Source organism: Microcaecilia unicolor, chromosome 7 (genome assembly GCF_901765095.1).
Source record: "Microcaecilia unicolor chromosome 7, aMicUni1.1, whole genome shotgun sequence".
NCBI classification, from domain to species: Eukaryota; Metazoa; Chordata; class Amphibia; order Gymnophiona; family Siphonopidae; genus Microcaecilia; species Microcaecilia unicolor.
The window spans coordinates 102,474,610-102,492,558 of record NC_044037.1 but is presented as its reverse complement, the minus strand read 5'-3'; the positions used below and the strand labels follow the sequence as shown (position 1 = coordinate 102,492,558).

The 17,949-nt window shown below is 45.4% G+C and overlaps 1 protein-coding gene across 2 annotated transcripts in view; it reads left to right on the top strand.

The window, feature by feature from the left end:
* LOC115473962 (coronin-1A-like) overlaps positions 1–14,161 on the top strand; it is a 166,306-nt gene extending 152,145 nt beyond the window's left edge. For both annotated transcript variants that reach the window (XM_030209192.1, XM_030209193.1), the window contains exons 10-11: positions 8,011–8,232; positions 13,577–14,161. In XM_030209192.1, coding sequence (XP_030065052.1) covers positions 8,011–8,232; positions 13,577–13,681 — 327 coding nt within the window. In that variant the 3' untranslated portion in view covers positions 13,682–14,161. The remainder of the gene's footprint in view (positions 1–8,010; positions 8,233–13,576) is intronic.
* The last annotated feature ends 3,788 nt before the right edge of the window (positions 14,162–17,949 follow it).

Here is a 17,949-nt window from a genome sequence, read left to right as displayed (position 1 = left end):
CTCTGGAAATAAAAGAAAAAGAATATGGGGGGGAGGGGGTCTTACAAATGTAATGTCTTGCATATTGGGTGGAAAAATCCAATATAAAAGCCAAGGACAAGAAACCAATGTTTGCTCATCTGTTTTCAATGTGATTTATGTGAGTAAAAAGTTGTCTGAGAGTTGGCCACCACAACATGAAAACTCCTTATCTGTTGCCGATGCTCCCTTTGCCTCTTTTCTCTCTCTCCCCCACACACACCCCTTTCAGACTCTCCTTTTGTCCCATTAGATGTGAGAAGCAGCGCTGGATATCTGCCATGATCCCTTCCAGTCCACAGCCAGCCACAAAGTACCTAGTAGAGAATGAAGATGACAAAAGGCCCCGTAAAGCTCTGCTGGGTAATGTATCCATGCATGGATGCACCGGGAAAGGCGAGTCGACTAGCATTTGCGTGTGTTCATGCACACACATGTACATCAGTGTGACCACGCAGGCACAGGCGACCCAGCAGATCTTCATGGGGCATTTTCTCTACTTGCAGTAGCGGTGGGGGTCACTGGATATGAGGGCCACAAATATGGACTGCGGGGGCAGTGTGTCAGAGACCACTGCCATAAGGTCACTTCTGTCCAGTTAGGTCATTTGCAATTAGGTTGCCACTAGAAGCTGACACCTTATTCACTGCTGTGAAATGAAATGAAAGCTTCTCTCTGGGCCATATATGTCACATTAGAGGCTGCCTACTTGTGCACTGTGTCAGCAGAACATCAAATGTTTGTCAAATTATGTAATCTTTCTATTCTTTCAAAGACTCTTCAATAACAAAATACATTGTTATGCAATGGGTCCTGCAGCAAATAATATTACAAATTTAGTGTTATCTTCTGTATAAATTAAAGTAACATAGTAACATAACATAGTAGATGACGGCAGAAAAAGACCTGCACGGTCCATCCAGTCTGCCCAACAAGATAACTCATATGTGCTACTTTTTGTGTATACCCTACTATGATTTGTACCTGTGCTCTTCAGGGCACAGACCGTATAAGTCTGCCCAGCACTATCCCCGCCTCCCAACCACTGGCTCTGGCACAGACCGCATAAGTCTGCCCAGCTCTATCCTCGCCTCCCAACCACCAGCCCCGCCTCCCAACCACCGGCTCTGGTACAGACCGTACAAGTCTGCCCAGCACTATCCCCGCCTCCCAAGCACCAGTCCCGCTTCCCACTACCGGCTCTGGCACAGACCGTATAATTCTTTCCAGCACTATCCCTGCCTCCCTACCACCAGCCCCGCCTCCCGATCTTGACTAAGCTCCTGAGGATCCATTCCTTCGGCACAGGATTCCTTTATGCTTATCCCACGCATGTTTGAATTCCGTTACCGTTTTCATTTCCACCACCTCCCACAGGAGGGCATTCCAAGCATCCACTACTCTCTCCGTGAAAAAATACTTCCTGACATTTTTCTTGAGTCTGCCCCCCTTCAATCTCATTTCATGTCGCCAGTATTGGCGATTGCTACTAGTATGCACATATTTTCAAAGCACTTAGCCTTCCAAAGTTCCATAGGTTTCTATGGAACTTTGGAAGGCTAAGTGCTTTGAAAATATGCCTCTATGTAAGCCACATTGAGCCTGCAAATAGGTGGGAAAATGTGGGATACAAATGCAACAAATAAATAAATAAAATAATTCACCCGACACAACTTTCTGCCAACAAAATATATCAGTTATGAAAAACAGAAAATACCTCCAGAAAGCCTAACTGAATAAAAAATAAATAAATTTAGAAGATTTCATTCAAAACTCACTTTGCAGAATGGTGGCTGAATGGAAGCTAAAAGTTCTTAGATGGCAGCTTTAATCATTTTAAGTGAGAGCTCTTTAAGGAGAATATACACAATTAGATTACTATTCTTTTTATTCACATAATCCTCCTATTTCCTGCTGTTCAAACTAGGGTGTTGATTCCAATATATTGTCTCACTCTATACTCTCCTTGTCCTTTGGTTCTCTGGCCATTCTGCTTTTGCAGTAGTTGAAAAAGGATACTGTGAGCTAATGCACACTTTCTGCAAACTACATGTAGCATAAAAACATTTATTTGCTGTGAGTGGGATGCCAGGAGCTGAAAACTAGGAAGGCAGAACAGGGACGCATGCTGAGGTCGGGCAGGAGCCAAATATCCTCCTGGTGAATATTTACTGGGTTGCAGCCTGTATAATTAACGAAAAGCAGATTTCATATTTTGGTACACCAGATCAACATGTCAAGTCTACAGATTCTCAGTAACTGACTTCATCAAAAATGTCTGCATAGTTAGTAAAATAAACAAAGATTTTCCTTCTTCTGAATCATTCTTTCATCTCTCAAGCATTGTGAGTAAATTTCATAGCTTGTACCTTTTCTTCACCTCATTCTGTCCATCTACAATGCTATTCAGCAATTGGCGAGGGCCCATTTTTTCGAATATTTTGACCGAGCACTAGAACAGCAGGCTGAGAACCAGGGAAGCCAGGGTATCAACCCCACAACCATTCCTTCTCATCTTGGGCAAGTCCCTTAACCCTCCATTGCCTCAGGTACAAATTAGGGGCCCTTTTACTAGAGCTTAGTGTACACTAAATACTGCACATCCTATCTTATACCTGTGGGCCACATGGCACTTAGTGCATGCTAAGCTTTAGTAAAAGGGTCCTATAGATTATAAGCCCCTGGAGACAGAAAATACCTACTGTACCTGAACACAATTCATCATAAAGCTACTACTGAAATGGAGTGAGCTAAATCCAAACCCTTCCTTTTGGGCTTCCATTGGATCACAGTGCCATGAGTCTTTATTCACCACTAGCAGAGGTTTTCCGCATTTTGTATCCCACCACCACACACTTATTGCTGCAACAATCATAGGTTATGTTATGTCCAGAGACTGGGCCCTGGGGGATGGAAGCAGCCACAGCAGGTAAAAGTGTGGGTTGGGTGGGCATGCAGCTGGAGTGTTTCTGGACAGATGTAAAAGCTGTTCCTTCTTGGTGGTCCTTTATATATATATATATATATTTTTTTTTTTTTTTTTTTTTTTTGCTGTTATTCTCATGGTGTTTTAATTTTTGGTTATTGAGAGGGAAAAGGGAGAGCTGCGTCTGACTAAGAGCAGTTGAAGAAAAAACTGAAGGGAAGGGGAGGAGCAGACTCAAACATAGAAATTCCCCCACATATGCCCAGTAAGCCATAGGCAAACTATAACTCCAGCACACAGGATCAGGCTGAGGACTTCACCAAGTGTGCCTGCATCACCCCTGCTTGTCTCTGCAGAACCCATCGACTCTGAACCCCAAGCCTGCAGGGCTGACACAACAGTATAACAAAGATACTTAACCTGTAGCAGGTATTCTCCAAGGACAGCAGGCCATATACTCTCATATGTGTGTGATGTGTCCCGGGTCACCAGGTTTGCAGCTTGAAAAAAAGCTTTGTACAATTGTAAGAGTGCATGCAGTGCTCCCACCATGCATGTACGAGTGCCTTCCCACCTGCGGCGAGAGCGCCAGATCACCGGTACAATGAAATAGCAGAGAGAAAATTCCAAGGGAAAGAGGGAAGAATATATGACCTACTGTCCTTGGAGAATATCTGCTACAGGTAAGTATTTTCACTTTCTCCGAGGACCAGCAGGCCAATAATTCTCACATGTGGGAATCCCTAGCTGCCAGGCTCACCAAAAACAATGATCAACTGATCCTCGCAACAACGAGGTCAAAATACACATTAACCTGAACTGTATAAGAGTGCAGCCTGGAACAAAACAAAATGGGCCTAGGGGGTTGGAGTTGGATTCTAGACCCCAAACAAATTCTGCAGTACAGTCTGTCCAAACCAACTGTCACGTTGGGTGAATGTGTGGACTGAAGACCACATTGCAGCCTTGCAAATTTCTTAAGTGGAGGCTGATCACAAGTGGGCTACTGACGCAGCCATGGCTCTGACTTTGTAAGCCTTGACACCATCAAAAACATGACCTAGGTAAAGTACTTCAGATGACAGGAATCAAGTGGCTCAAAAGGAGCTTTCGTCATCTGGATGAGGACAATGTTGAGGTCCCATGACACTGGTGGAGGTTTGAGAGGGGGCTTTGTAAACAGCAAACCTCTCATGAATTGAACAACTAGAGGCTGTCCAGAGATAGGCTTACCTCTACACAATAAGCACTAATTGCACTGAGGTGAACCCTTACAGAGTTGATCTTGAGACCAGTCTCATAGAGGTGTAGAAAGTATTCAAGCAGGGTCTGTGTATGGCAGGAAATGGGATCTAGGGCCTTGCCTTCACAGCAAATGGCAAACCTTCTCCATTTAAAAGAGTAATATCTCTTAGTGGAATCTTTCCAGGAGGCCAGCAAGACTCTGGAGACACCCTCTGGAAGATGCAAGGAAGCAAATTCTAAGCTCTCAACATCCAGGCTGTGAGGGCCACAGACTGGATCTTGGGATGCAGAAGAGACCTTTCATTCTGCATGATGAAGGTTGGAAAACAGTCCAATCTCCATATTCTTCGGAGAATAACTCCAGAAGAGGAGGGAACCAGATCTGCCGGGGCCAGTATGGTGCGATCAAAATCATGGTCCCATGGTCTTGCTTGAGTTTCAGCAAAGTCTTCCCCACAAGAGGCATGGGAGGATATGCATACAGAACACAGTTCCCCCAATGAAGTCTATCATGGGCGGAGCCTGAAACTGTACTGGAGGACTTTGTGATTGAACTGAGTGACAAAGAGGGGATGCTCCACACTCAGAAGATCTCATGGGCAACGCCCATGTTGAGTGACCACGCATGCAGTTGCAGAACTCTGCTATCATCCAGGCTGTTGGATTTGCCCGCCAGCCTTCTGACAGAGAGAGCGTGATCCGGTGCCCCCCTGCTTGTTGGTGTAATACATCACAACCTGATTGTCCATTTGAATGAGTACAATTTGGTTGATTAGCCGATCTCTGAAAGCCATTAAAGCGTTATAGATTGCCCGAAGCTTCAGAAGGTTGATGTGCAGACCAGGCACCTTGAGTGTGAAGCCCATCTAAATGAGCTCCTCACTCCAGATGGGAGGCATCTGTCGTCTGTACCTTCCAGGGCTGAGGAATTTGGAATGGGAGTCCCAGAGACAAATTGGATCAAATTGTCCACCAAAGCAAGATTGAATCAGCTCTGGTAACACTCAGATTACATTTGCTAGGTTCCCCGTGGCCTGACACCAATGGGAAGCTAGGGTCCACTGGGCAGTTCTCATGTGAAGACGTGCCATAGGTGTCACATGGACAGTGGAAGTCATGTGGCTTAACAACCTCAACATCTGCCTAGCTGTGACCTGCTGACAGGCTCAAACTTGAGTAGCAAGAGTCTTGGAACAGGGAGAAAAGCTTGCGCCTGCTGTGTATTTAGCAGGGCTCCAATGAACTCCAACTGCTGGACAGGGAGCAGATGGGACTTAGGGTAGTTTAAAACAAACCCTAGCAGCTCTAACACCTGAATAGTTCTCCGCATAGACTCCTGAGCACCGTCCCGCGACATGCTCTTCACCAGCCAATCATCCAGACAGGGAAATACATGGACGCCCAGTCTGCATAGTGACTACTGCAAGACATTTGGTAACGACCCTAGGAGCCGACACAAGGCCAAAAGGCAACATGCGGTACTGGAAGTGATGGGTTAGCTAAAGCCAGGCCAAAAAGCAACACGCAGTACTGGAAGTGATGTGTTTCCCAGTCAAAGCCAAAGATACTTCCCATGGGGTGGAAGTATTGGGATATGAGTATAAGCATCCTTTAAGTTCAGAGAGCAGAGCCAATCATTTGCCTGAATCATGGAGAGAAGGGTGCCCAGGGAAACCATCCTGAACTTCTCTTTGATCAGGAATTTGTTCAGGGCCCTCAGGTCTAGGATGGATCGCATCCCCCATGTCTTCTTTTGCACAAGGAAGTACCTGAAATAGAATCCCTTCCCGTCGTCCCATGGGAGAATTGGCTCGGCTGCATGGGCCTTTAGAAGGAGAGTTCCTCTGCAAGTACCTGCTTGTTCTAGGAGCTGTAGTGATGTGCTCTCAGTGGGCAGTTTGGTGGTTTCTGTCGCTAGTGTAGGGTGTAACTGTGAAGGACTATTTTAAGATCCTACCAGTCGAAGGTTACAAGTGGCCAACTTTCTTGAAAAAATTTCAGCCTACCCACGACCGGCAGGTCATCCGGGATGGTCACTGGTACTGCGGCTATACTCTGTTGGAGCCAGTCCTTGACTGTGACTGGGGAGCTGGCTGGGCCTTAGGCGCACATTGTTGACAAGAACAAGCGTGCTGGGGCTGAGCCTGCTGAGGATGGCAAAAAGGAGTGTACCTATGCCTCTGCGATTAGTAAGGACCCCTCTTCAACTTACCCCAAAACCTCATGGATAAGGAGGCAGTTACAGAAGGCAGCTGGCGGGAGAGCGTATTGATGGTATCATGTGCTTCTCGATGAGGTCAGTAACCTCTTCCACCTTCTCTCCAAAAAGATTATCCCCCCCAACATGTGGTATTCGCCAACCTCTGCTGGACCGCCAGGTCCAAGTATGAGACACGCAGCTATGAGAGTCTGCACATCGCTATACTTTGAGCAGAGATCCTGGATGCCACATCAAAAGTGTCATAGGTGCCCCTGGCCAAGAGCTTAGGACACGCCTTCTGCTGCTTGACCAACTGACTAAGTGATTTGGCCTGATCCGGTGGGAGAGTCTGCCAAATTAGACATACTGTGCATCAAGGCCTGCAAATACAGGCTCATGTAGAGCTGGTACAATTGGATATGATATGAGCATAGAGGCCTGACACACCTTCCACCCAAAAGAATCCATGGTTCTAGCTTTCCAACTAGGGGGGTGACAAAGCATAGTCCCTATAACTCCAGGCTTGAGTGCGGATTCCACCACCAGGGAATGATAAGGCTTGTGCTATATAATTTCAAAAAACTACAGGGCAGGATTGATATATATTGGTAGAGATGAGTTTAGAGGTGCAGTACTAGGATATGAGGGACTGCCATACCACAGGACTTAAATACATTGGAAGAGATGTGTGCATACGTAAAAGAGGTTACGTTGAATCTGCTTCAGACCTGGCAGTGTTAAGAATCCCTGCCTTCATCAGGTACTGAATTATAAAAGATGTACATTTCTTTTTTTTTAACTCATTATTTATAAATTTCAAATAATTTTACAAGTTCAAAACACTTGCAGAAGAAAACAGGGTAAAATATAAATTCTAAAGAAGAAAAGACAAATTTGTGCATTGTTAGAAACATCAGCCAATCATAACTATATTACAAAAAGAAAAGAAAATATTACAATAACCCCTTCCTTAGACCCCCAATATAAGGGAGAGAAGTCCATAGATAAGGCGCTCAAAATGAAGCATTAATAAAGAAAAAGGCATAGCCAGATATTCATACAGCCACTTTCTATCACTAACTATGATGGTATTGCAAAGCTAGTTACTTTCTTTACATCAATAAAAGATTGAAGATGTTCTGGGGCAAAAAGAGCACATACTTCATTCCCAAGTATTTCACTACACATCTATATGGGTAGGCTAGCAAAAAGGTAGCCCCCTCAATATTTTGTTTCATCACTTATTACTAGAAACTCCTTCTGCCTTTCCTGAGTAGCTTTAGTCACATCTTGGTAAAGCCATATACGTTGTCTGTAGAAAAGAACACCAGAGTTCTTAAAATAAATTTGCATAATTGAGTTCAGATCTTGTTCAAAAACAAAGGCAACTAGTAAAGTTCCATGCTCAGTATTTTCCAAAAAAGAGTTTTCCAAGAGCGCTGACGGATCTTGTAAATCATCTTCATTAGAAGAAGGCTGAACTTGTAACTCCATTACCTGAGGATTAGGGAGAGAACCTCCTGCAACATTTTTCTAAGAGGCTGGTAAAAAGTAGACTTTGTTACAAGGGAGAACAGCAAAGATGCACATTTCAATAGATTTGTTTTTCTTTATACTGCAGTCTGACCTTTTCCAAGAGGACCTGTATCCAGACACAGTGGGTCCTGACCCTGCTTTGGATGCAGAGGAATGGCTCAGTGGAAAGAACGCCGACCCCATCCTCATCTCCTTAAAGGATGGCTACATACCAAGCAAAAGCCGTGAGCTCAAGGTTACCAAGAATCTTCTAAGTGCCAAAGGGCCTCGCCGTAGCCACTCATCCAATGAGGCAGGGTTCACTTCAGTAAGTATGACTATTTACCTACGCTGTAGGTTTGTCTGTTGGTGCCAGGTGCCAATAACTGTTATGACTGATTGTGACATATTAGATCCTTTGAAAGGACTGTGTATTTTGGATGGAAATAGCAAAAAAAAAAAAAAAAACTTTGCCTACCATGGGGTCCCACAATGGATTGATAAAGGTAATCCCTGTAGTGTTTGCCTCTCATGATTTTATTTGTATTTATTTATTTGTTACATTTATATCCCACATTTTCCCACCTATTTGTAGGCTCAATGTGGCTTACATAGTACCGGAGAGGCGTTACAGACTCCGGTGTAAACAAATACAAAGTAATGTTGTGGTAAGATAAAGTTCATGTGGCACAGCCACACTAGGGAATCGTACAACGGAAGAGTTGTGTTATGTCCATTACGGCCTTTAGTTTTGTTGTGTTGCAGAGATCAGGCATTTATGTTGGATCGGTAGGGTATGCCTTTTTAAACAGGTTAGTTTTTAGTGTTTTCCGGAAGTTTAGGTGGTTGTTCGTAGTTTTTAAGGCCTTTGGTAATGCGCTGCACAGTTGTGTGCTTATTTAGGAAAAACTGGATGCATAAGTTGATTTGTATTTGAGTCCTTTGCAGCTTGGGTAGTGCAGATTTAGGTATGCTCGTGTTGATTCGGATGTGTTTCTAGTTGGTAGATCGATCAAGTCTGTCATGTATCCCGGAGCTTCACCGTAGATAATTTTGTGAACCAGAGTGCAGATTTTGAAAGCACTGCGTTCTTTGATTGGGAGCCAGTGTAGTTTTTCGCAAAGGGGTTTTGCACTTTCAAATCGCGTTTTTCTGAAGATAAGCCTAGCTGCCGTGTTTTGAGCGGTCTGAAGTTTCTTTAAGGTTTGTTCTTTGCATCCCGCATGAATTCCATTGTAGTAGTCTACATAGCTTAATACCATTGATTGTATCAGGTTGCGAAATGTTCCCCTCGGGAAGAATTGTTTCACACGTTTGAGTTTCCACATTGAGTGGAATATTTTCTTTGTTGTGGATGTCACTTGGCTCTCTAGTGTTAAGTTGCGGTTCATTGTAACGCCGAGGATTTTCAGGCTGTCTGAGATAGGGAGGGTGTAATCTGGGGTGTTGATAATTGTGGGGTTATCCGCAATGTGTAGGGATGAGAGGATGAGACAGTGTGTTTTTTCTTTGTTTAGTTTTAGTTGAAATGCATTTGCCCAAGAGTCCATGATGATCACGCTAATCTTGATTTCGTTGGTGATTTCTGTCAGTTTAGATTTGTAAGGAATGAATATTGTGACATCGTCTGCATAGATAAAAGGGTTAAGGCCTTGGTTGGATAAGGACTTGGCTAGTGGGGTCATCATTAGGTTGAAGAGGATCAGTGATAGCGGTGATCCTTGTGGTACTCCGCAGTCTGCTTTCCACGGTGATGATATGTTTGAGTTTGATTTTACTTGATATGTTCTTGTGGGTAGGAAACCCTTGATCAAGCTAAGTATGTTTCCACCGATCCCGAACCTATCTAGTAATCTTATTAATATATTATGGTTTACCATGTCGAATGCACTAGACATGTCGAATTGGAGGAGGAGGATGTTTTTGCCTATTGCTATTTCCTGCTTGAATTTGGCTAGGAGAGTGAGTAGTACTGTTTCTGTACTGTGGAGAGGGCGAAAACCTGACTGTGATTCGTGTAATATTGAGAATTTGTTTATATAATCTGTAAGTTGTTTCGCTACGATGCTTTCCATCAGTTTGACTGACAACGGAATGGATGCTACTGGACGATAGTTAGTGATTTCATTTGTTTTTTTCTTGGTGTCTTTTGGTATCGGAGTGAGTAGGAGGATATTGCCATTTTCCTTAGGGAAGAGACCTTGCTGAAGCATGTAGTTTAGGTGGGATGTGAGGTCTGCTATGATCTCAAAGATCATGATAATTTCTTATTATGACATATCAATTACCTCTAGGACACAGGTTCTCGACCCAGTCCTCTAAACACACCCAGCCAGTCAGGTTTTCAGGATACCCATGATGAATATACATGACATGAATTTGCATAGAATAGAGGCAGTGCATGCAAATCTCTCACATGCATATTCATTGTATCCTGAAAACCTGACTGGTTGAGTGTGTTGCAAGGATTGGGTTGAGAACCCCTGCTCTAGGATGTAGTGGGCTATATAAAACAAACATTCACTATCACAAACATATTCCCACTATATGTCACTTCAACATTAATGTCACCAACATTTTTTTAATCACATAGCTGCAATATATATGATAATTTTTGAATTTTTGTGAAAGGAAGGAAAAGACCTTAAAATCCCAGTCTTAACGGAACAATTACCGACTACTACTACTGGGACTATCCCTCATCGGCCAAAAGAGCACGTGCAGCCTTAAATGCATGCTCAGTCAAATGATCCTATTTCCCTAATGCAGTACTTTAGGCTGGCCACCATCAGTGGGATCATTAAAATATATGCTTATGCCACATATCAGTGAATTTGTCTGGATTACAAGCTAGCTTTACGTATAGACATTTCTGATGCACTTTACTTTTTTGAGTAATTAACACCCCCTTTACAAAGCCACTTGGTAATGGCAAGTATTACCTTGCAGATTTGTAAAAAATAAAAAAGGGGGGGATGTTTCACTTGGAAGGTTTTTGGCCAATGAGGTAATGGTCTTAACTCTTTAAAAAGTTACACAGGGACTCTTAAGGTCTTCCTTCCTTTTACAAATTTTTTTTAAAATTATATATACTAGTAAAAAAGGCCCGTTTCTCACACAAATGAAACGGGCGCTAGCAAGGTTATCATGTAATGGTGATTATGTTTTTAAGGGAACCATTAGGAGAAATGTTCTGTCATGATAAGTAATAATTGGGAAGGGTGTATAATGAGTAATATGCTCCAGGGGTATGAGATATGGATTGTTTTATCCATGTTTGTTTTTGGTTTTAATCTTTCTTTTTTTGTGATTATATTATTTTTTAAAAGATAAAGAGTACGCAGACTCCATCCATGTCCAGTATTTCTCCTCTCTTCCCTCCCCTCAATCCATGTCCAGCATTTCTCCTCTCTTCCCTCCCCTCCATCCATGTGCATCTCCTTCCTGACTTCCCTCCCCTCCATCCATGTCCAGCAACTCTCCATTCTCACCTGCTCTCTCCTCCATCCACCCATATCCAGCAAATTTCCTCTCTCCCCTGCTCCCATTCATCCATCCATATCCAGCAATTTTCCTCTCTCCCCTGCCCTCCCCTCCATCCATCCATCCATCTCCAGCAACTCTCCATTCTCCCCTGCCCTCTCCTCTATCCATCCATATCCAGCAACTCTCCATTCTTCCCTGCCCTCTCCTCCATCCATCCATATCCAGCAAATTTGCTCTCCCCTGGCCCCTCCATCCATCCATATCCAGCAAGTCTCCTCTCTCCCCTGCCCTCCCCTCCATCCATGTCCAGCAATTCTCCTCTCTCCCCTGCCCTCCCCTCCTGTCCAGCGATCTCTTCTCTCCCCTGCCCTCCCCTCCTCGCCTGTCCAGCGACTTCTCCCCCTGCCCTCCTCTCCAATTCCACCCACCTCTTCTCTCCCCCTGCCGTCCCATCCATGTCCAGCGATTCTCCCTGCCCTCCCTCAGCTCCCTGACAGCTCTCCTCTCCGGACCTTCCCCCCCCCCCCCCACGCATTTAACCCTTTTACTTTCAGGTGCGGGACACTGTGTGAGGGAAGGGAGAAGCTGGAGGTGAGCCCGCTATTGTCCTCTTCACTGCCGTCGCTGCGCCTAAAAGTAAAAGGGTTAAACACGCTCAAAGGGGGGAGGAACAGAGAGGAGGACTGTCGATCGGGGAGCTGAGGGCGGGAAGGAGCGGAGGGACCGTCCGAGAGCTACCTGGCTGCAGTGCTGCTGTGCCAGGCAGCCCTGCGTTTGGGGGTGGGGGGCAGCAGCCAGGGGAAGGTCACGGTTGGGCTGGGGAGGCTTAGCCTCCCTAAGCCTCTTATATGGGGTGCCTATGACTGTCCTCTCATTCCATCCATGTCCATCAATTCTCCTCTGCTCTGCCCTCCCCTCGATGTCCCGCAATTCTCTCCTCCTGACACCTCGCCTCCAGCGTTCCCTTCCCTCTCAATGTTCCACCCTCTGACATCATTATGTTTTGACACGAGGGCAGGGCAATGAGTGGGAATGGATGTTACGAACCCAGGCATCCAGACGTAGAATGTTGGAGGTGCAAATTATTATATAGGATATATATTGCAGCTATATTCAATTTTTAAAAATAAATGTTGTGACATCAATGTTGAAGTGACATTTAGTGGGAATATGTTTGCGATACTGTTTATTGGTTTTCCAGTTCTCCTATTATCTTGTGAAACAGTGGAGTATAAAACATTCACCCCGAGTTGCAGCATGGAAGTACCAAGATTTGTGGCCCTGAGCCAGGGAAGTAATGTTGGGCACACTGTTTTCTAGGTGGTATGTAGTCTATTTGTCAGAACTTTGCCCCACGTAACCTGTGCCTCTTCATTTTTGGAAGAACAAAAATTACCAGAACCATCCTAGTCTAGAAATAGAACATATACCACAAAGCCCCTGATTCCTTCCCATAATAAACATTAATGGTAAATTGTTCATCACAGTAATAGTTCCATCCAGCCTCTTTGGCTTGGGAGCTACACTCATCCTCTAAAGCAGTGCTTCTCACTCTTCTCTCAGCCTATTAGGAGTGTCAAGATTATCACAATGAATATTCATAAGAAGTTTTCACAGATGGAGATTCACTGGGTGCAAATCTCTCATGCATATATCTTGAAAACCCAACTGATTAGCTCTACTTCAATGACATGGTTGAGAGGTTCTTCAGAGTTTAAGAGTCACATTTTTCTCCCAGAAGAGCGCCTTTCTGCTTGAAAGTTTTTACTGTTTCTTCTCCAAGAAGCTCTCATAACTTGGAGGTTACACTCTGCTCTCTAGAAGTTCATCACAGCTGGGAGCTGTGCTCTTCTCCAAGAGCTTTTCACAACTGGGGGGGGGCTATATATTCACTGCCCAGAGCAGTCACTTAAAAACACACACACACCAGGCAAAGATTGTTTTTGGCACCTTCTCTTTTTAATGCTCACAACCAACTCCAACAGATTGGTGTCTCTCCTTGCCCACTATTCAGGGTCATCACCTTTCTTGCCCAGCTATTTAAATAACCCTGCTCTCACCTGTTCCTTGCAGGACAGCATGCACAAAAACTGTAATAGTCTAGAAATAGAGGCAGTTCTATGTGTATTTATCTAGTTGCCCTGACATTAAGTAAGGGTCTGTCTACCTTTTTGACACTGCTACAGGACTCTTCTCTGGACAAACTGGTAGAGGAGATTAAACAGCTGAAGGCTGCAGTGAAGGATCATGAGAGACGCATCACAGAGCTGGAAGAGAGAACTGGAAAATAAAGACCTCTTGAGAGAAAAAAATAATTGACTTCTTTAATCTTTTTATTAAAATTATATCATTTACTTTGTACATTTTTAAAGCTTTATTTTTATTTGGTGGGATTTTAAAAAATTAATAAAAACTAGGGTTATCCAAAGCAACCTTAAGTGTGGGTGTGGCTTAGTCAGGGACTGAAAACAAGTGTCTTTCTGGACTTTAGGAAATTCTACTACTGATGTCACCACTACAACAGTAAGTTCACTATAAATGGCAATGTGTCTAATTCCAACTCTGGAATAACACATACCTGTATACTGTAGATTCCTGGAATTTTAAAGTCCCACTTTGAGAATTTCAAAGACCTCAGCTGTGCTGCTCAATACACACAAATCTCTGTGATCAAGTCTTATGCACCACCTTCTTCATCGCTCTTCATAAATTCTAAACTTCTCTTAATCCAATTCATTTTTCAGCATTAAAGATATTCTTCAATATCAAAGATTAAGCACTTATCTTTGTTCACTCAGGGGTCAAAATTGTCCGGCATGATTCACGTTTCACTGGTTGCTTTCTAAAGGACATAACCCCTAAAAACAAGGTAGCTGTTAATCCCCTGCGTTTCAAGAGTTTATTGAAATATATAAAACAACACTTCCATAAATTTTAAGGTACCCTTACCTAATCGCTAGCCAGATAAATCTTGCTGACAGCCAGTCTTCTACCAAGATGGCGCTGGTGTCTACTACTAGTTTTTTAAACTTCCCTTACTAATCTATTCCACTAATCACAAAACCCGGTCACAAAAGACACACTCATTCCAATTCTGTGTTAAGATCGCTAGGGGTCACTGTTTGTAACAGAAATATCCAATGCTGTTCCTTATAGTTAAGTGTACTTTCATAGTGACCTCCTTCCCACCCTTCATTTACCTGAGCCAGTACTCTCCGTTGAATGTTCTGAGTTGTGCGTTTTTTCTCCACCCAATGATGAACCAAAGGGGCTTCCATATTAATAGTTGTTATTCTGGATATATGTTCATTTAACCTAAGACATATTGGTCTACAACTTTGTCCTATGTTAACTTACATGGACATTGTATTCAATATACTACACTAGCCGTTAAGCCCGTAAAAACGGGCGGGTATTGGAATGTTTTTTTCCCCAAGGCCCCCCTCCCGTTGCAGCTGCAAAGCCCCTGCCATCCTCCTTCCCTGCCAGCTCCAAGGCCCCCTCTGTCCCTCCCTCCCAGCTCCAAGGCTCCAGTCCTCCCCCCTTCCCAGCTGCAAGGCCCCCTGCCCTCCCTCCCTCCCAGTTCCAAGGCCCCAGGCCCTCCCCCCCCAGCTCCCAAGGCCCCCTTCCCTCCCTCCCAGTTCCAAGGCCCCCTGCTCTCCCTCACAACTGTAAGGGGCCCCATTCCCTCACAACTGTAAGGGCCCCCCTGCCCTCCCTCCCAGCTCCAAGGCTCCAGTCCTCCCCCCTTCCCAGCTGCAAGGCCCCCTGCCTGCCCGCCCTCCCTCCCTCCCAGTTCCAAGGCCCCAGGCCCTCCCCCCAGCTCCCAAGGCCCCCTGCCCTCCCTCCCTCCCAGTTCCAAGGCCCCAGGCCCTCCCCCCCCAGCTCCCAAGGCCCCCTGCCCTCCCTCCCAGTTCCAAGGCCCCAGGCCCTCCCCTCCCAGCTCCCAAGGCCCCCCTCCCAGTTCCAAGGCCCCCTGCTCTCCCTCACAACTGTAACAGCCACCCTGCCCTCCAGCTCCAAGGCTCCAGTCCTCCCCCCTTCCCAGCTGCAAGGCCCCCCGCCCTCCCTCCCAGTTCCAAGGCCCCAGGCCCCCCCAGCTCCCTCCCTCCCAGTTCCAAGGCCCCCTGCTCTCCCTCACAACTGTAAGGGCCCCCCTGCCCTCCCTCCCAGCTCCAAGGCTCCAGTCCTCCCCCCTTCCCAGCTGCAAGGCCCCCCGCCCTCCCTCCCTCCCTCCCACCTCCAAGGCCCCAGGCCCCCCCAGCTCCCAAGGCCCCCTTCCCTCCATCCCTCCCAGTTCCAAGGCCCCAGGCCCCCCCAGCTCCCAAGGCCCCCTGCCTTCCCTCCCTCCCTCCCTCCCAGCTCCAAGGCCCCCCTCCTTCTGAGACATCCCATGTCCCCTCCCCCCCCCAAGGTAGCCGCTACCGCCCCCCCCCCCACGCCGGAGTCGCCACCACCCCCCCCCCCCCCTTCACCCAGCCCGGGCCCTCTCTTCGTTATTCAACTTACAGCAGCGCCGAAACAGCAGCAAGCAGCAGCTCCCGTTGGCCTTCCTTCACTGCCTGTGCCTCGCCCTCGTGTGACGTCACGTCGGCGAGGGCGGGGCACAGGCAGGGAAGGAAGGCCGACGGGAGCTGAAGCTGAGCTGCTTGCTGCTGTTTCGGCGCTGCTGTAAGTTCAATAACGAAGAGAGGGCCCGGGCCGGGTGAAGGGGGGGTGGTGGCGACTCCGGGGGTGGGGGGGCGGTAGCGGCTACCTTGGGGGGGGGGGGAGCGGTAGCGACGTCAGCGGTTCCCTCCCTCCCCTTCAGCGCAGTTTCCCTCTTTGTCCCGCCCCCCTTCCCCCGTCATCACGTCTTGACGCGGGGGCGGGACAGAGAGGGAAGTCTCTACTGCGCATTTGCAGGTGAGTCGGTCACTTGCCATTTATAGGTTTGATTAGAACTATTACAGTTGGTGGTATGACATGCTACTACAGTTCTTCCTGTTTGATGGTATGACCAACTCCAGGGCCAAATCATACCATTGGCATCGTCCACATGCCAAATGTTGTCTGCTGATTCCTTTCAATAGGCTCCTGGTATCGTTGTCTTGATAGAAGTTCCCCGATGATTTATCCCCTCCAGTATGCAATGACTGGAAAATCCTTAAGACATGGATACAACTGTACCACATGCCAATGTGTCCTCATCACTTGGACCAATTGATGCACTTTATCCGAGAAAGGTAAAACACAAGTAAGCAACTCAGTTTCTAGCTCTGGTTTTCTTTCCAGAAGCAACTCTCTCTGCGCAAAACGAGCCCTTAAATATGCCTCTGATATCACACTTCTTGGATATCCACAAGCTCTAAACTGTTCCGTCAATTCTCTGGCAGATTTAAAAGTCATCCAGGGATGTGCATATCTGGCGTAATCTAAAAAATTGACTAATAGGTAAGCGTCTTTTTAATCTATACGGGTGAAAACTTGAAAATGCAAAAAAGTGTTTCCACTGGTTTGCGATACAATGTAGTCTGAATTTTGTTTTTGCTTTTTCTGAACCCAAACGTCCAAAAATCCAATCTCATCTTGATCATACGTCAATGTAAATTGTAGATGTTTATTCAAAGTGTTGATCCATATAATATTTTTTATGTACTTTCAGTACAAAATATATTTTTGGGTGTAGAGAAATTGTACCTCCTTTAGTGTCAACATGCCTCTTTTTTGTGCTGGTACTACCAAAGATTTTATCATATCTCTCAATTCTGGAGTTGGATCTTCCTCTAATTGTCTATAAGTTTCTGTAGCAGATAATAGACTACATGCTTCAGCATTATAAGATGTTTTCAACTGCACTACAGTGGCACTCCCTTTGCTCACATTACCACTAATGATGGTGAAGTGAAGCTCTTAATGATTGTAATCCTTTTCATTGTTGTAAAATTAAATTAGAGCTGCTTACTATACAAGTCACTTTTTCAGGTATATTATCTGTATTGTGATCTGCCTTTATGCTTTTTCAATAAGGCAGAATATTCAATCAGTAAATCAATCACACCTCACCTGTTCATTTGGCAAAGAAGGGGTTGCCCAGACCTCTAGCAGTTCCTTCCCTACCCAACACCTTGGGAGAGACAACCTTGATGGGTTATTGTTCTTTTCTCTCTTTCAACAGCAGAGAGTTTTTGTATTATTCTTCTTGGATATAACGTAAGTACACTCTCTGGAGTTCAAATGGAGGAGGTTGAGCCCTCCCACCTGGGCATTGCCTCATATTATTAAGTCTTATTATTTCTGTTTTAATCCCATCTAAGTTTAGTATATTGTATGAAAGCCTGTAAGTTTTGTCAGTGTGAGGGGAAGACACTGCATGTAAAAGAACAACAAACCTTTACATTCTAACTATAGTCTGGTATGTCTTCCTTACAAAAACCAAAAGCTGGAAGTGTTTGACATCCTCAATAGCCTATATAAGACCTGCACTTAACTAAAATACAAGGTACTAACATTGAGGTCAGTAGGGGTGTATAGTTAAAAGTTGCACACCAATCTTCTATACACCTTGAAGCTTTCTGGG